Source organism: Ochotona curzoniae, unplaced genomic scaffold (genome assembly GCF_017591425.1).
Source record: "Ochotona curzoniae isolate NIBS_2020 unplaced genomic scaffold, NIBS_Ocur_1.0 scaffold_4701, whole genome shotgun sequence".
Classification (NCBI taxonomy): Eukaryota; Metazoa; Chordata; class Mammalia; order Lagomorpha; family Ochotonidae; genus Ochotona; species Ochotona curzoniae.
The window spans coordinates 67043745-67063063 of NW_024467122.1; the positions used below are offsets into that span (position 1 = coordinate 67043745).

The 19319-nt window shown below is 42.9% G+C and overlaps 1 protein-coding gene across 1 annotated transcript in view; it reads left to right on the top strand.

The window, feature by feature from the left end:
* The window catches only part of TLN2 (talin 2), a 179278-nt gene that overhangs the window by 53302 nt on the left and 106657 nt on the right, over window positions 1-19319 (top strand). The window contains exons 19-25 of the mRNA XM_040968654.1: window positions 1251-1417; window positions 5117-5245; window positions 6320-6433; window positions 8682-8795; window positions 10845-10979; window positions 13095-13223; window positions 15568-15670. Coding sequence (XP_040824588.1) covers window positions 1251-1417; window positions 5117-5245; window positions 6320-6433; window positions 8682-8795; window positions 10845-10979; window positions 13095-13223; window positions 15568-15670 — 891 coding nt within the window. The remainder of the gene's footprint in view (window positions 1-1250; window positions 1418-5116; window positions 5246-6319; window positions 6434-8681; window positions 8796-10844; window positions 10980-13094; window positions 13224-15567; window positions 15671-19319) is intronic.

A 19319-nucleotide genomic window follows, 5' to 3' on the forward strand; every position in this document is an offset into this window, starting at 1 on the left:
TCCCAAGACCTTTTGCCTGTTTCCTTCATTTCTGATGTCCTAATGCAGAGTGTATTTGTCAGCACCAGGAGGTCAGCACTCGTACATGACTGTGAACTAGGCTATGGACAGGATTTGGATTTCATTGATTTTCTGCTGATGCCCACAATCCAATGCAGGACAGCACACTGAGTTCAGCACATTTTTATTTCAGTAAGAACTTTTTTCTTCTACCTTCAGGTTGTAGTACTTCAGCTTCCTGTCACTAGATCTTTGGGAGAAGAAAGAATCCCATTTATCTGAGTAGTTTTAAATTTAATGTTGATGATCATGCTCCTCTCACTTCCAGAAGGAAATTGAATGAGATTTTAATAAAATCACAGACACACTAAAATTAAGAAATTAGTAATGCAGGAACAAAACCAAGGCTGAAAAGAAGAGTAAGCAAAGAAAAATGTGATAGAGAAAACTGGTGAGTGTATGAACATGAATCCGGGGTTTGTGTTCCTCTGGTGACAACCATGTGGCACAAATGCAGTGGCTCATGCAATACAGTTCCTGTGGTACTAGGTAGCATAAAAATTAATCCAACCTGGAGATATATATTCCTATAACTGTTCTTCAAAGAGTTTCTAAGAAGGGATTTTCTGTAATTCTCAAAGTAAGGTAAGCAATAGTTTCACCTTACTATATAGGCAGAACCATCCACTGATTTATTTCCCAGAAATCTACAAGACCAGGGCAAGGCCAGGAAAAAGGCAGGAGCCTGGAACTCCATCCAGGTCTCCTAAATGAGTGGCAGGGATGCATGTTCTTGAGCCATCACCCCTGCCTAGTAGGAAGCTGGACTTGGGAGTAGAGTTTGGTACTTGAATTGAGGCATTCTGATATGGGAGCAAGTTCTTAACCACTGTAACACACGCCCATCCCACTTACATTTCCAAAGAATTTACTAAAAATGAATCTACATCATTTATTCTCTACCTCTCTTTACAGAGTGTTCTTCTTTGGCTCCTTGGGTCATATTTATCCTTCATTCTTTGCTATTTGGGCTTGGATGTATCTGGAAGTGCCCTCCTTGCAGCCAAATCACATGGTTTTGGTCTTGAGTCTGATTTGGGTACCTTGCTAAGGTATACGGCATGGAGGTTCAGCTCTCTCTGTCTTACTTGCCTGGGAAATAATAAGAACGACAAGACTATGCTAGCTCCTGAGGTCTACCCATCCTATGGGAAGTAGATGAATAGCTACATCTTCTGTGTCTCCCACAGGTGAGATGGTACGCCAGGCCCGGGTCCTGGCCCAGGCCACCTCAGACCTCGTCAATGCTATGAGATCAGATGCAGAAGCTGAAATTGACATGGAAAACTCAAAGAAACTCCTGGCAGCAGCCAAGCTCTTGGCCGACTCCACTGCCCGCATGGTAGAAGCCGCCAAGGTATTCTGTTGGAGTGGTTGATTCGAAAAGTGAATGCTGTGAAGTGTCAGAGTTTGGAAGGTACCTGCAAGATAAAAGGCAGGTGTTCAGCTAAGTGTGTGTTTGGGTTTTTTAAAAACCCATGCAACCATGCAGCGTGTTACAGAGTAAGTTGTTGAGCATAGCAGGGAAGCTCATCTGGGCAGTACTGCCAGCTCAGCAGAACTCCAGCCTTCTGCCTGGCCACGGTTGTCTTTTTTCTATTGGGTCATCACCATTGGATTCATGGAATGGACAAATTACCTTAACCCAGGGATTTCTAGTGGTACCTTCTGTCTTCCCAAAAGTATCTTCCATGTGACTTATTTACCCCCCACCAAGATGATGCATAATAGAATGTTTCCTACCTCACTGTTCTTAAAAATCCCTGTAGGCAATTTAAATAGTATATAGAATGAGCATCTTTATGCAAAATGTTTGAGCTCAGAAATGCAATGTGGGATTTTGTGGTTTTTAGAATATCTGCATAAACTTAACTGAATAAGCATTCCTAATGCAAATATCTAAAACTTTTGAACATCTGGTTAGCACTCAGGAAAGTTCTAGATTTCAGAGCATTTTTGATTTGGCATTTTTGGATTAGAACTGTTCAAGCTGTGTAAAGATTTGAGTAGAAACTAAGAGGCAGCTTTGTGCTTTTCTGACATCTGTGCTATAGCATGATGTTTCTAATAGCCAGTGGTTCGTTGTTGTTGTTGTTATTGTTGTCTTTAAGATTTATTTTATTTTTATTGGAAAGTCAGGTTTATGGAGAGAAGAACATGCAAGGAGAAAGATCTCCCATTCACTGATTCACTCCACAAGTGGCCACAACAGCCGGGCTGAGCCAATCTAAAACCAAGAGCTAGGAGCTCCCTCTGGGAGTCCCACAAGGGTGCAGGTTCCCACAGCTTTGGGTCGTCTTCTACTGCTTTCCCAGGCCACAAGCCGGGAACTGGATGGGAAGTGGAGCAGCCAAGACACATTCCCATATGGGATCCTGGCACATGCACTAGGCTATTGCTCTGGTCCCGCCAGTGTGATTCTTAACCAAAGTCTTTCACTGTCCTCTGTGAAACACATTAGAGTGCACAGGCCTTGTTCTCCCCCCAGATATTTCCATTCATGAAGACATCGGGAAGATTGTGTGTGTGAGACATTCGACACAGAGAGTTAAGAGTCCTACAGCATATACTGCATACCTGAGAGCTGTTTTGAATGGAGAAGAGCATAGTTTTTATGCTTTTTAAAATATGCTTCCAGCATATGTTTCTCATAGAATTCATAGAATATGCAAATAAGTATACAGAAGGAAAATAAAAACCTCCTTTCTCAGTCTCCCCTCAGCATAACATGTTGAATTCATTTCTGTTTATGTGAGAGTGATTAAACATCTCCACCCCTCCCAGGCCTTCAGCAGAGTGGTAGAGGAGCGCATGCAAACACAAGCCAGACTGCAGCATGGTGATGGTTCCATCAGCCCAGAGCCATGTGCTAAGACCCTTTGGCCTAGTGATGGCACAAACGTCTTATTTTACAGTTTGTGGATGGGTGCAACAAAATGTGCCGACATCACAGTTCTCAGGGGGCATCCCTGTTGCTATGCGGTGCCTGCCTGAATGTGGACCCCCTATGTGTGGGTCGTGATGTGCAGTAATGATGCAGAGGTGCTTCGTTGGCCCTAGTACCATGTCCATCACCTGAGGAATAGAGTTCTTAGTGATGTTCCTTGGTGTAGGAGGAGGAAGGAAGAGTTAGGGACTGGTCAAACAACCAAAAATACATATTATGGTTCTGAATGCTAGTTGATAAGTTTCTAAGGATTTTATCATCATTCCCCTTCTTTCTTCTTCCATGTTCACACATAGCTATCACACACATCTCATGATTGAAAGTTGTGACTTTGTTGTATTGATTTTTACTGAATTTTGTTGACAGCTAATAAAAGTGTGGTGCCTAGATTTTCAAAGGATATAGTTAATACATAGAAAAACTTTTCATCATCAGTAAAATATCCAGCCATGTAAAGCACAAAGCCTCATAGAATAAAAAATCATTTATTATGGTACAAGATTTTTTTTTTTTAATCTGTGCATGTTTCCCGTGGATTTTTCAAAGACTCTTATATCAATCAGCATTCATCATGAAAAAGGTTTGGGAGGAAGACCTAGAGAGTCCAAATCTTGTAAAGTGTTTTGTTTGCTATTGCTTAAAACACAAAATTAAGCTCATGTTCTACTCAAGCTCATGTTCACTACTCAGTGAAGGCATAACATAAAAAAATACCTGCTGATGCGAAAAGTAAAATGACTTTTGTGAACTTCCTAAAGAATATCAAAGGGACCTAGTCAGTCATTTCACAATTGAAATGCAAACATAAGACTTGTAATTGCTGGAAATATGAAATCCAGGTAACTATAATCAGATGGTTTAAAACTAGAAGGTTCTACTCAGAGAGGATATCCATAGTAGTTTTGTCATAGGTGTTAAAAACTTTCCATACAGTATGAATTGCTGTGACTTTCATAAATAGCTGAGAGAAATAGGTTCTTGTAAATTGGTAAATTTGACAAATGGGCCATTTGGAAAATCTAGACATTGGAAGAATTGATTTTCAATAAATCAGCGAGCTTCTCTCCGCTGTCTTCACTGCCTTGCAAGAAAATATTGCCCTACAACGTTCTTAGAAAGAAATGTGTTGATTTGTATGCACCAAGCACTGAAGGCAACACATCCAGGCCTGTGAGAAAAGTTTTCATCACTGCTTTTATGATCGGTGGGAGAGGAAGTCTGGATGGGCTGTAAGCCTTGGTTGAATGATTAGGCAATAAAATTGTCTCCTCTCCCTATGTTCCTTTTAGCTTTATCCTACTAGAGAATCCCACACATCTAAGTAAAACCTGAGAGTCCTAAGAAACTTTCTTCTAAAGCAATGTAGTAAAGGGGCACTGAAGCACAGTCTTGTGGCATACCTGTGCCTTCCTTCACACCCACTCTTAGGCCAAGGTTTTCAACTTTGTCTGCTCAGCCCATTGCATTAAAGTCTCAGCTCTGTTCTGCTTTCCAGATAGGCCCTGTAGGGTTGAGGTTTCTACATATGGTCTTTCCTTAACTGTGTATTCTCACCATCTTTTTGGGTGGCATTCTCATAGGGTTCCTGTTCTCTCCACCCCCCACCCACCACACACACACACCCAGCCCACCACCACTTCCACCTGCCGGTGTATTCATACTGGAACCTTGGTCCTTCACGTTGAATTATGTCTCAGAATGTCCCAATAGTGACGTGACGATGCATATATCATCATTGTGCTTGTCATGACAATTAAAATTAAAATTCTCCCTGGGATAGATGAAGGAAAGGGGACATTTGTCTGAATGTCATTTCTGACTACATGGTGATTTGTGTAGATTACCAAGGCTCTGATCCACAGTGTTTAATGATCACTACTGGATTTCTGTCTAGCCATGCAGTTAGCAAATGTTTTCCAGTGTGTGTGTGTGTGCGTGTGTGTGTGTTAAGAAGCATCTCTATCATGAAGACATGACTCCTAGCATTTGGCCTGCCCTTCCAGTTACTTCCTGTTCTTAGGATAAAATGAATGTGAGAGCATGAGTTGGGGCAACTGTGACATGCTGTCCACCTTGGACCATATGTGCTCTTTATTCTCACCTTGACAGGGTGCTGCAGCCAACCCGGAAAACGAGGACCAGCAGCAGCGCCTGCGAGAAGCCGCTGAGGGTCTCCGTGTGGCCACCAACGCTGCTGCCCAGAACGCCATTAAGAAAAAAATTATCAACCGACTTGAGGTCAGGGACAAGGCTGGACCCTTTTAGATGGCAAGGAGTTGCTTGAAAAATAGTTGGGCCAACAAAGCAGTGATGCCCACATTAAAGACAGAGGCATATCCAGGTTAACAATGTCATGTGATGGTTTAGGCACAGGCACCGATTACATGTCAAAGTTTAACGCTTGGGAATAGGTTACAGACTATTTTCCAGAAGGAAGGACTCAATTTTTGTTGTTTTTTGGTGTTTAAGGGTGAGATATTCAGGAAAAACCTTTGCTTTAAAATGTCAGTGTTTGGTTAGAGATAGCCACATCATTAGGGCTTCCCATGGAGAACAGCGCACTTGGAGATCCTGGGGATGACGGCCAGCCTGGGGTGGACAGATAGACATGAGAAATGCTTCAGCTTTTTTTTTTTTTTCAGAATGGCATGAGTTGAACATAGTAATGGACAAATTATTTCAGGAAATTAGTTCAGGAAAATGGTTGGCTCTGCTGAGTCTTCTCAGAAAACCCTAGCAGACAAACTAGAGGGGATGGCAGCTAGGCCCTGCCTGGGTAAGGATGTGACCCCCTCTTAGGAGGACTGCTGTGGTGTGGGAGAAAATGTGGCCCTGTGACTCTCAGAAGGAAGCAGAATACACACAAGATCGTACCTTAGGGGAACCAACTCGGAGTTTCCGAACCGACGCCCCTTTGGGGCCCTGAGAGGAAGGTCACAGACACCAGTGTTTGTACTTGACAAAGAAGTCAGTCTGTGGTGCTTCAGGTGGATCTACTTTCTTCCCCCCTAAAATGTTTAGATTGAGAGCAGCTTATGAGCACCACCATGCTCTTGGAGTTGTGCCTTGTCTTTCTGAGAAAGACAATCGAATGCCAGACCTTGAGGTTTTCTATCATTGATCCGAAAGGGGAGATAACAGGCCATTGTAAGGCCAGAGTCCTTGGTGATTTCTAGGAGGCAGACTCTGCTCCCAGGAGTTTTTGGCAGAGCCAGTCGTGTCCATTCCCACATTTTAGTGGAGGTGATGCATGTCCTATGTGTGTGTTTGCAGCTGCAAAGCCCGGCTTCTGTTTCCTGTATTCCTCTGCAGGTAGCTGCCAAGCAGGCTGCGGCCGCAGCCACACAGACCATCGCAGCCTCCCAGAATGCAGCCGTTTCCAACAAGAACCCCGCGGCCCAGCAGCAGCTGGTTCAGAGCTGCAAGGTGAGCTGCCGCGTGCAGACAGCTGGGTCTGCCCAGATGGCCCCAATAGCTTCAGGACGCCAGGTGCCCCGGTAACTCAGTTAGGACAGATTATCCAGGCCCCTAATCCAGTTTGCTCCAGACCCTATGTTCCAGGTGGATGCATGTCTGGTTTGTGTCCATTCACTGGCCAGCCTGTGTTGGGAGGGGAAAAGATGGATGTGTTTTTCTCCAGTATTGTCCTTGCTTTGTCTTTATCTTCTTCTCCATATTGGAGAGTTCCCACAACAGGGCCTTCTGAGGACTTGGAAGTAGAAAGGAAGCCTGGACTTTCCACAGTGGCTCGCTCCCTGAGAGGTGGAGCCTTCCTTTCCATCTTCACTGATGAGGGCAGGTTCCTTTGTGATTTTTTCTGTTCCTGTTCTCCTAGGACTGTGACCTTGATGCTGTGTTGAGGCTGACTTCACACCAAGCAATACATTCAACACCATTATGGTCTATCTGGGGATCTTTAGGATCAGGCACTAAATCCAAGGGCCCAGCCTTTGGCTGTGAGTGGGCAGAGTATCTACCTGGAGTCCCCTGACTTCCCTTAGCAACGGGAGCTAGCTGGGGTGGCCTGCTTAATTGCACACGAGTTGGAGAGCTCATCACTCTCTCTCCTAATTCTAAACTGTAAAAATGGTTCACACATGAGGGGTATCACTGCTTCAACTTCAGAAATTGCTTAAAAAAAACACATTCATTTATTTGTTTGCTTGTTTATGGAGCCGACATGATAGTTCAACAGGCAAATCTGCCTTGCAGCACCAGCATTCTGTATTGACACTGGTTCATGTTTCAGCTGCTCCTGTTTCCCATCCAGCTCCCTGCTTATGGCCTGGGAAGGCAGCAGAGGGTGACCCAGAGCCTTGGGATACCAAGAAGAAGCTCCTGGCTTCAGATCAGCTCAACTCCAGCTGTTGCAGACATTTGGGGAGTGAACCAGGAGATGGAAAATCTCTGTGTATTCTCTCTCTAACTTGGCCTTTCAAATAAATCAATAAATCAATAAATCAATCAACAAATCAATCAATAAATTTTTAAATTTTAAAAAGATTTATTGATTTATTATTTGAAAGATCAAGTTACAGAGAGGGAGAGAGACAAAGAGAGATCATCATTTGTTGGTTCAATTCCCAAATGGCTGCAAAGGCTAGGGCTGCACCAGCAGGTCTTCTGGGTCTCCCATGTGGATATAGGGGCCCAAATACTTTGGCCATCCTCTGCTGCTTTCCCAGGTGCAAGAGCAGGGAGTAGGATCAGAAGTGGAATAGCTGGAGCAGGAACTGACTTCCATATAGGATTTTGTACTATGTCCCAGTGCCAGCTCCCAGAAATGGCTTTGACTTCTGAGTAAGAATTCCTTGTCTCTTCCTATTTGTGCTCATTGCCAGTCCCCCTTTTGAGGGCTGAAATTGCCATGGTAAGACAAGTTCAGTGGCTGTGCAGGATCCTGGGCCCACTGTCTTTGGGAACTGTGTGGAAGACAAGGGTTTGCTGAGGGCAAGTCCATTGCAGTGGAAGGGTTTATTTTCCCTGGGGCTTCACTTTAGCTGCCAGCAGAGGTAGGAAAATGGCATTTGCCTATCTCTGCAGGCACCTGCTGATCATGTCCAGGGTGAACCACAGGACAAGTCCTCTTTTTCCTCTCACGCCCAGGAATATGGGTACAGAGGGGTGATGTGGAAGCACCATGGGGTAAAGTAAACAGATCTCTTGCTTTATCCTGAGTATGGGCTTTCTGCTTTGAGAAATGAAGAGATGGAGGGTATGAAAGCTGTGAAGGCTATGACAGTATGAAAGCTGACACCCAGGATGCGTGCTGCCCAGCCAGGGCATTGCAACCTGCCACCAGCTAAGCGCTCGCTGCCCTCTTCCGATCCCAGGGGTCTGTGACTGCAGGTGATCTGCCTGTGAATGGCATGGATTCTTAAATTCTAAGTTTGCAACACTAAGGAACCATGGAGTGAACGGCAGCCAGGGCAATTTTTTTAGAGACTTTCTGTGGAAATCATCTTCAGCCAAGGGTATGGAGCCCTTCAAGACCAGTAGGGGCAGTGTGTGTGTGGGAAAAGAGCATCCATGGATGGGGTTTGGTTTTGCTAAGGACCGAACTGTCTAAATATGCTGTGTAGACCCAGGGCTCAGCACTGTCATCCTCCAAAGTCAACACACATGGGTCATTGTTTCTGGCTGTGTTCAGCTTTAATCTCCTTACTCCTTGTAGGCAGTGGCCGATCACATCCCGCAGCTGGTCCAGGGTGTGAGGGGGAGCCAGACTCAAACGGAGGACCTCAGTGCCCAACTGGCTCTCATCATCTCCAGCCAGAACTTCCTCCAGGTAACACAGAGCTGTGACCTAATTCTAGGCAAGGACTGTGCTTATCCTTAAGGGGAGCAATCAGAAAATGAAGTCCACAGCCTTAGCTAAGTCTTTGCAGCAGACAGGCGTTTCATTTCCTGTTGCAGGAGGGGCAGGTAGCAAAGTAAAATGTTAACATGCCAGGGAGGTTGCCCTGGACATGTGGCCCATGATGCATTGTTCTCAGGAGCATCATATTGATTTGCACTCTGAGAGAGCAAACGTGTCATCTGACAGCACTTTTTGTTGAACAGTCCTGGGTTGTTCCTTGCTTGAGGTTCCACAGTGTTCAGGGTGCCAAGGGCTGTTCCTTGTGGGCAGAGGGCAGAGCTGAGATGAGTACACATTGGGATTGTACTTGGCAGCAGTTATACAGTTCGTCAGGGTATGGGACAGATTCATTGTGAGGAAAATTGAGAATCCTGAGTTGTGAGGAAGCTCAATTTATGTGCTTTTTTTATTCAGATCTCCCTACCTTAAAACAGAGTTTTGGAATACCATGTAATATTTGTATATTTTGATGCAAGGCATTGCAGCATTTCAACACCTTGTAAACTGATTACACCAGGCAACTGGCTTTTCCACTTTCTTATCTTTGTGTTGAGAGCCTCCCAGCTCCTCGGCCAGTTCTTATAAAGAAGAGAGTAATATTATTGAGAACTCAAGGCATCTATCAGCAGTTTTTCACTATTTGAATATCCTAAACAGCTGATGCAATCAGGTCATTCAACCCCTTTTCCTTGTCCAGTTTCAACCCATAGCTGAGTTGCAGGACTCAGCGATGTATCATTTTGGTTAATATTTCAAGTCTTTTAACTCCAACATGCACAGATAAAACATGACAATTTTGATGTATTTCCTCAAATTTTCACCACATGCTTCTATGTAACAACACACTGCTGTTATTTTTTTATTTATTTTGAGAGGTAATGACAGATTACTCCCATCCATTAGTTCCCTCTCACAAATGCCTGGAGCATTCCATGCAGGGCAGGAAGCAGAGCCTGGAGCCAAGGATATTTTCTGAGTCTTCCACATGGGTGTTAGGAACCCAGAGACTTGACCCCGCCACTCCTGCCTCCCAGGGGATGCGTTAGCTGGAAGCTGGAGTCAGGAACCAACACCAGGCACTGAACCCAGACATTTCAATGTGGAATGTGGCTGTCTTTATTACCAGATCAAATGCTTATAACTACGAATATTTAAAATGTGGATTTATTACATATATCAGGTTTCTTCAAACAGTTCATGAAAAGTGTATATTATAACAAAAAGTTGCATGAATTTCAACAAGTTTTTTTTCTGTACCAAAATAAATTCCATTTTGGATGAACTTTTTAAAGTAACTTTGTTATATATTAAACACCTTAGAAGCAGGTATACTCTCATCTAAAATTCTACTTTTAAAAATATAAGCTACAAAAGCCTTTACTGTTTCTTACTGCATTGGAAACTGTGAAAACATTGAATAATAAGGACCTGAGAAACATGAGAAATATTAATGGCTATGTATTATGGACTGTTCTATAACTATTAAGAGGTAGGGTATGGGAAATGGTAAGACTATAAGAAAGAATAAATAGCATAATCCTATTTTTTGAGAATATGTAAATATACCCAGGCATTGTAAATTATTTTGCTCCAGAAGATGTGAATTACCTTATTATTTATCTGCCTTCATTTTTCCAAATAGTTTATTGAGTGTGTATTAGACTCAGTAAAATGCCATTCCAAGGAACACTCATTATTAAATAAGAAGTTCTCTTTGAAGTCTATTTTAGATGAGAATTTTAAGCTACTTTCCTAATTCTGTGTCTGACATCCCCTGAGGCATATTTTTATTTTCAGTGTTTCTTAGAGTGATTTGGGGTGTCTATTTGGGGAGTAAGGGCAGCAGGAAGGTAGCTGGCACTGAATGTTCTTAAAGGACAATTTCTGTCTGCCAGGTAGGTGCTGCTGTTCGGGTACCTACTCACTGATTCTTGCTGCCTTCTGGAGCAGCCTGACTCTGTGGTCCTCTTTCTACAGCCAGGAAGCAAGATGGTGTCATCAGCCAAGGCTGCGGTGCCCACCGTGAGTGACCAGGCTGCAGCCATGCAGCTGAGCCAGTGTGCCAAGAACCTGGCGACCAGCTTGGCTGAGCTGCGCACTGCCTCGCAGAAAGTAAGTGAAGCCGCCTTAGCCGCAGAAGGGGGCTCTGGCATGTGATGCCCTGTGCTCAGTCAGCTTGGCTGTTCCATTTACATGACTGTGAAGATGGCTCTATGGGTTGACTTCTACTGCCCATAGCCACATTCTCCATGTCACTGCCCTCCATTACATGGGACTCTTGTAGAACTATTCAAGCTTGCTTGTATCCTCTTTCTCCTCTCAGAGCCTCAGATGAGTGATGGTCCATTTTGCAATATTAGAGGAGACTGATACTTATCACTATCTTGGTGCCATGAAACATGTGGGCCAAAATAAGTGATCATAGCTTCCTGGAATCATCTTAAAAAACAGATTGTTAAGGAAGAAACTCTATTTTGAAGGTCATTTATAGCTAAGATTTATTTATATGTTTATTTGAAAGGCAGAATGACACAAAGGGAGATCAATCTTCCACCTGCTGGTTCACTTCTCAAAGGATTATAACAGCAAGGGCTGGGCCAGACCAAAGCCAGGAGTATGGAACTCCTTCTGGGTGTTCCACAGGGGCTTTAGAGGCTCAAACACTTGAACCACCTTCTGCTGCTTTCACTGGGAGCATTAGCAAGGAACTGAATTGAAAGTGGGACTCCCAGGACATGAACCAGAGCTCCTACAGGGTGTCTACATGGCAAGTGACAGTTTAACATACTCTACCACAACATAAAATATTTTTTTCTTTCTCCTGAAAAGTTATCATTTCTTATATGGAAGCCTTCAGTGTTAATAAGGTTCTCAGTAGAACAGAATTAGAGGTGTAAATGAATTCCTGTCTCTGGAATTTATTAATTACCAAAGGACCTTATTACTACTCTATTTATGCTATTAACATGAAGTTATACCATGAATTCGTTGTTCATCCTTGTAAAAGTCCTTGTATAAAAACAAGCAGCACTATGAATGGCTAAGAAGATAGCTGACTTGAATTCTTAATTTGAACAATATGTTACATTGCCAAAGAAAATTCTCCAGAGCTTTAGATAATCCCAACACACACAGACACACACACACACACAGACACACACACACACACACACACACACACACACACACACACACACACACTTTTTCAGATGCAGATTCCTGGGTCTGACTTCTAAGCAACCAAATTAGAACCCCTTGGTTACAGAATCTGCTCATATGCATTTTAAGAAGTTTCCTTGACGACAGTATAGTCACACAGCATGATCAAGCGGCATTTCTGAAGCTGTGAATCCCAATATGAACACACACACAGAACTGTCCATGGGGTGCAGAAGGACACTGAGAGCTTAAGTGTTCTTTTGATAGAGACTAGGGATTCATCTTGCAGGCTCCAGCATCTCACTGCCTGCCTTGAGTTCTGGTTCTGCTGTTAAATTTTGCTGTGACCCAAGCGATTTAGTAGAGGTCTCTATGCCTCAGTTTCCTCACTAAGTAATACTGGCACATGGAAATCAATTCATTAGTATCTGTTCCTGCTTTTGCTACTGTTTCCAAGAAGAGGGGAGAAATGATGCCTTAGCAGTATTCAGGGTGCTGATCAGTAATTGAGTGAGAATGTCACATATTACCAGGTGTTATCGGGAGCATGCAGTAAAAGCACTTGGAGGCCACTGTTACAAATGCTCGAGAGAATGAAGTCATTTGTCACTTTCTTTAACACATGACTAAGGGATAGATACTTGATCATCTTCCTTCTGAGAAGATAATGACATACATTCTAGAGATTTGTAAGGGCTGTGATAAGGTTGGTATAGACTTGGGCCCAGAATCCTGGATTGATTCTTCATTCATTGGTTTCTTCCCAAGCCTGTGTGCGTACACATACTGATCCAGGTATGCTATCTCTAGAACCTTGACCCTCCATGTCTGCAAAGCAAATGCATTCTAGGTAAAAATGGTTTCAAGGAGACTTTTTAATGTATTAGTTTATGAAATAGATGTAGAAGACGTTGACTGAGTATGACTTTGCTCTCTTGAGAAACACTTGCTACCCTTGTCTGCTATGGTAGGGTTTGGAAAAAAATCATGGGTTATCCTCAGTGTCACCAAGTGCTGGGGCTCTGTTTCCCCTGCAGATCATGTTACCCATGCCTCCCTCTGTTGCAGGCTCACGAAGCCTGTGGCCCTATGGAGATTGATTCAGCTCTGAACACCGTGCAGACGCTTAAGAGTGAACTGCAGGATGCCAAGATGGCAGCAGTGGAGAGTCAGCTGAAGCCACTGCCAGGAGAAACGGTAAGGGGTCTGCTCCAGTGGACCAGGGGCTCTAGCCATCATCAGGGTGGTATTGGGGAGGTTACAGTTACCCTGCTGTGAGGGTACACTGAGACAGGCATGACTCTGGAGAAGCCCCTGCTGCTGGGTCCATGTGATCTCTTGCAGGATTTGGCTCAAGGATGCCCCAGCCTCTGTGAATGTTAAGTCCTTTTTCATGAACGATGTTCTTATTACTGGCCAGCGTTCTAATCCTTGGTCCTTTTCTGGAAAAGAATGTGTCATCCAGCTGGAGGTGCTGGTTCGGAGCTAGGAGTATGGGCTTCATCAGCTAGCTGCATAGCAGTCCCCTGTGCCTTGAGACTTTGGGTATCTCACCTGTGAAGTGGGTGACAGTTAAGTCATTATAGTGAATACAGAAAAGATCAACAATCCAAATTTTTTTTTTTAAAGATTTATTTTTATTATTTTTTCATTGGAAAGGCGGATATACAGAGAGGAGAGACAGAGAGGAAGATCTTCCGTCCGATGATTCACTCCCCAAGTGAGCGCAACGGGCCGATACTATGCCGATCCGAAGCCAGGAGCCTCTTCCAGGTCTCCCACGCAGGTGCAGGTTCCCAAAGCTTTGGGCCGTCCTCGACTGCTTTCCCAGGCCACAAGCAGGGAGCTGGAAGGGAAGTGGGGCTGCCGGGATTAGAACCGGCGCCCATATGGGATCCCGGGGGTGCAAGGCGAGGACCTTTAACCACTTGCGCCACCGCGCCGGGCCCAACAATCCAATTTTTTAAAGAAATACTTGACGTAACGCAAAGTGTGATAGTATACAACAGCTTTTTAATAGAATGTTGCAAATAAAATGACAAGGTTATGTTATATCACCACCACCACCCAGTGCTAGTGTCAGTGTACTGTTGACCAAATTAATACTGCCTTCCTCATCTGCATATATTTGTTTTCTCCTGAACATTGCTAATGAAATCCAGTTTATTAATACTTGTTAAATCCTAACATGCACATAGTCAAGTTTATCCTGATAGTAAGCTTCATGATAAGTTCTGTGAATCTCCTTTACAGCCAAGGAGAAAACAGAAGCTCAGGGATTGTCACTGTTTTGTCCAACTTTACCTGTCAGTCACTGGCAGAACCACAGTCTAAATCCAGGTCTCCAAACCCCATGCTCCTCATCACACATGTTGGCAGTAACCCCCTCAGCTACTGCTGCTATTGAGGTGAAAACTCTTTCAGAATAATAAACAGCTTCAGGGGCATCTCACGTGCCACGCGTCAAAGCCTGGAACATGGGGAGCACTCAGAAGACAATTTGTTATGTCACATTGCCCTCATTCTAAAGATGAACACGGCTCTGGGAGGCTGAGTCAGTTAAATAAGCTCACCTAGCTAATGCCAGAGTGGAGATTGGCTCTAGGGGCAGCAACTCTGCAAAGACAGCTCGGAGTCTCTCTACAAACTCCTGTGCCCCTGCAAGCCTCAGAGATACTAGCCCAGCAAGAATTTTACCTTGACACGGGACAATTAGATTGGTTAGAATGGAAGAAACACTGTGTGACTTTAATAGAATTTGTTTCCTTTGAAAAATGTGTATGCTATTATAACACACTGTTGGCCAGCTGTCTTCTGCGAAGGCTCTTTCACCCTGGGGAAACAGCTCTTAGAATTTAAGAACATGTGGCCTCTGACTTGTGTGCTGTCATGGTGCACCTAGACATTCTCTTTCAAAATGTTAGCCTCATGTAGGAATCAGATGATTATCCACGCCCGAGGTCTTCATCAGTGTTCTCTGGATGATTTATTTGGCTTACAAAGCAGGATGGCATGCGTTTCATGGGAAGCAAGCACTTTGCCCATTTCTGTAATCATATTTACTACGCCTAACCTCTCTTTCCATTACATTTCCTTTCCCTTGGAACTGCTCAAAGTGTAATGATCCAATTGAGCAAGGTTGATGCCCCCCATACCAGGAAAGTGGAGCAGCTGGATATGTGCCCACTTCCTGCCAAGGCATAATTAATCCCCACTAGGGATGTGTTGCAGATCTTTTGAATTAGCTTCTGAAAGTATTATAGTAGTAGCTGCCATTTGCTGAGAACTTCCATTCATTTTCTGAAAACATTTTGAAGCTCAGTACCATGATGGTCTCAGAAAACAGACTTGGAAATACTGAATAACTTACCCAATCTCACCTAGGAAGTGATTGAAGGCAAGGGGGCAGGTGCTTGCACCAGTTGTATCTAAAGCTGGGCTCTCTCTCCTGTAGCCTCCTGTTGCTGCTGTTTACCACTGTAGATGGGTGCACGTTGGTGTATTTCTTCTAAGTTCTCTTCCTCCTTGGATATTCTTACAGCTGGAGAAGTGTGCTCAGGACCTGGGAAGCACTTCTAAAGCAGTGGGCTCCTCCATGGCACAGCTCCTCACTTGTGCTGCCCAAGGCAACGAACACTACACAGGTAAGGCTTATGTCCTTCACCATGCTGCTAGTCCAATGCAGAGCACGTGGGAGCTGGGACAAGGAGGTCACAGGTTCCACAGATGAGCCCGATTCAGTGCCTCACAGTTCACCAGACAAAATGAGCTCCAAAAAGTTCATGGAGAAAACTTGGATTAAAAGGTCATAGTTTGGGGCCAGGCTGTACCATTTCTGATCCAGCACCCCACTTATAGCCTGAGAAAGCCATAGAGGTTGACTGAAGGCTTTGATCCCCTGCTCACCCATGTGGGATACCTGGAAGCTCCTGACTCCTGGAATTGAACTGACCCATTTCTGACCATTGTGGCCATTTGGAGAGTGAGCCAGCAGATGAAAAATCTTTTACTCCCCACCCCCATCCCTTTAACTCTTTTAATTAAAATAAACAAATCTTTTTTTTTTTTTAAAAAAGGGAATGGTTTATTTTGGTGCAAACAGATTTGAAATCTGTGCATATGAGGTGTCTTCCACAAGTTAATAGGAAAATATACATATTGTATAAGAACCATGACATTGTTTTCAAAATATGCATTTTTTGTGAACTTTTGCAAGATCCTTTATATGCACATATTTCAAAAATTTTGGCATCAAAATCCTTACCATTTCTTTCTCTTTGTCCATGAACTTTTGGAAGTGCCCTCACTTTTCAAATATTCTACTTGTATTAGTCATTGGACTTCATGCTCAGTATTGAAAGAATCATAAAATACGATTCTCCTGAAGTATTTGTAACGGACTCCAATAGACTATTAAAAAATTATAATTGCACATGCCTAGAACTATCTCTGTTTTCTGAAATCCCACTAAAGTTAAGGAATGACAAAGAACAGATGACAGCAAATAAAATGACAGTGAAATTTTCAAGGATGGAAGGATACAGACAAGTGATAAGCTATGAAGCTGAATAGACAAAAACCCAGTCTCTCAGGATAGGGAGGCCACAAAAAGCAAACCTATTTGTGCTGCTCCATTTCAGACTGGGGACAGTGATTGAGTGTTGGTGATGTGTGGTACCCCTGAACGCAGGAGACTCCTCAAATGGGAGTCTCTATAAGGAACAGATTGTGTAATCATCAGCTAAGAAAAGTAGAAAGTTATGTAAAGTGACAAATGGTATCAGAGGAAGAAATCTAAGCATATGGAAGATTGAAAAAGATTACTCAAAAGTATAAAATTCTGAAAGATGATAAAATTGAGTGGCTCTAGAAGTGGAATTCAGCTGGGAAGAGGAGGGTTTGGTATTGCTTTTTATTATGTAATAGGACCTCTTGAGTTGTGCTTTTGAATTATAAGTTATAAAAGTATGAGAGACCAGAGATGGCATATATGTTAACTGAGTGCCTTCATGAGTGATCACACATTACATGCACCCAGGGACAGGTTTTTGGCATAGGGGTTAAGATGCTGCTTGGGACATTCATCCCATGTCAGAGCACCTGGGTTTGAGTCTTGGATCTCCCAGTTCCCACTCTCTGCTAATGCACATCCCAGGGGACAACAGCTGATGGCTCAAGTAGTAGGGCCCCTTCTACAACCATGTGGGAAACCCAGATTGGATACAAGGCTCCCAGTTATGTTCATTACAGGCATTTAGAGAATGAACTAGTGGATATAAGATCTCTCCATTTCTTTCTTGTAAATAGATGAATAGAATGCATCTAATACGCCTCTAGCAAGATTATGAAATAGAACATAATTTCTATGCAGATGTCCCCTCATGCCCTTCTGAATCTCTGTGTGTCTCCTTCCTGAACCACTAACAGTGTTAATTTCCTTTTGCCTGTTTTAGGATTCTGAATAGATGAGATCTTATAACATGTGCCCTCTTGTGTCTACTTTGTTTAGAGTGTTATGTTCATGAGGTTCAATCACAGGACGGTCATCTTTTCTCCCTCTGCTTTCTGCAGTGTTTCATCATTGTGCCTATTGTTTGTCTTTAAACTATGGGGGTATATTTGGATTATTTTTTTTTAATCACTACTAGGAACAGTTCTAGAATGTGTTATTTACAAAGGACAAGAAAGCATTTTCAAAATACATACTGGGAGTGGCATTACTGGGCCAAAGACTCTGTGTCTATTCAGCACACTTGGAGAATTATATGAAAAATTTCACTTGTTTCATTTAGTATTGTCAGTCTTTTAATTTTAGCTAGTGTGGTGCTGTGTTGAAGTATTACAGTAGGTTTTTTACTTGTATTTCTTCGATGAACCAAACAACTAAAATTTTACTATGCTTGATGACGATTTAATGGCAGGAATTCCTTATAGGCAGGAATTCTTGATCACTTTTGCCTGATTCTTATATCTGGCAATTTGCCTTTATATCCTCTTAAAGGTATTTTTGGATGATTAGGTGATTTTTTAAAATTCTGATGCATATTCACAATTCTTTTCTTATGTGGTTAATAGTCTTTGTGTCCTGTTTAGACATTTTGGATTATATGAGATCATGAAGCTATTATTGTTCTAGAGCTTTGTTATTTTATAGTTGAAACTGCTATCCCTGTGGAGCTGTTCATGTCTGTGCAGTAGGGGTTCGCCCTGCCTGTTCCTCCTGAATATCCATTTAAGACAGTAGTGCTGGGAGAGAAGAGCATTCCTTCCCCCAGTGGTCTTCCGTGAGACACACACGTGTAGGTCAGTTAGCGATTTACCTGCTTTCCATGGTTCAGTTGTCTGTTCTTTTTCAGCACCACATTTTCCTAACACCTGCCCTTCCATCCTCAGTCTCAGTGTCTGCTAAAACCGGCTGTGTTGATCTTTCTCAAGTTTCTGTTGCCTGTTCTTGCTTCTTCCTATTTTTGCATAAACTTTAGCATCAACCCGTGAATTTTAGCACACAAAAGCCCTATTGTTTTAAATTTGGATTATAATGAATCAGTGTGGGGGAAATTGGTTACTTTATATAACCAAATCTTCTAATCTGTGTATATCGGTCCATTTATTTAGGTATTTCTTTCTCTCAGTGGAGTTTTATCTTCTATGTAGCTGATTTGTGGCTAGTATGTATATGAACCAGCTTTTTTCATCTTTAGACTTTTCACTTTTTCTGCATACATATATTTCGAGTTTGTCTTGTGAGTTCGTGGTTCTTTGGATCTGCTGGGAGAGGGAGGATTACATGTTCATCACAACTGTAGTTATTTTGTTTATGCGGTTACTGATATGATGGGTTTGATCCTGTCATTTCAGTATTTGTTTTCTCTGTGTTCTTCCTATGGTAGGTTCCTTACTTTCTTTGCTAATGTTCTTTCAGATGCATTTGGTTAATTTGGTTTCCTTTCCCCTGTCTAGCTTGTTGGTTTTTCATTCATTAACTATGCTTTTTTGACTTACGTCCAGTGTACGTTATTCTGCATAGCTCTGCCAGGACAGTATAAGAATCTTGGTACACTTTAGTTTCACTTGGCCTTTTCCTGAGCTTATTTGTGGTTGTACATTTTAATTTCACACAAATTTCTATCTTGGTGTTGTTTCACAGTTGGTGTTTGCTTAGGTTTAGTCCCATTTGCCTTTTCTTTGTGTTTCCATCCAGGATAGTTTCTCTTCCACCTGTTTTTTCCTTTATTGTGAATCCACTGTTGACAAATGCTCTCCAATTTTTGTCTAAAAATGCCTTTGTTTGGC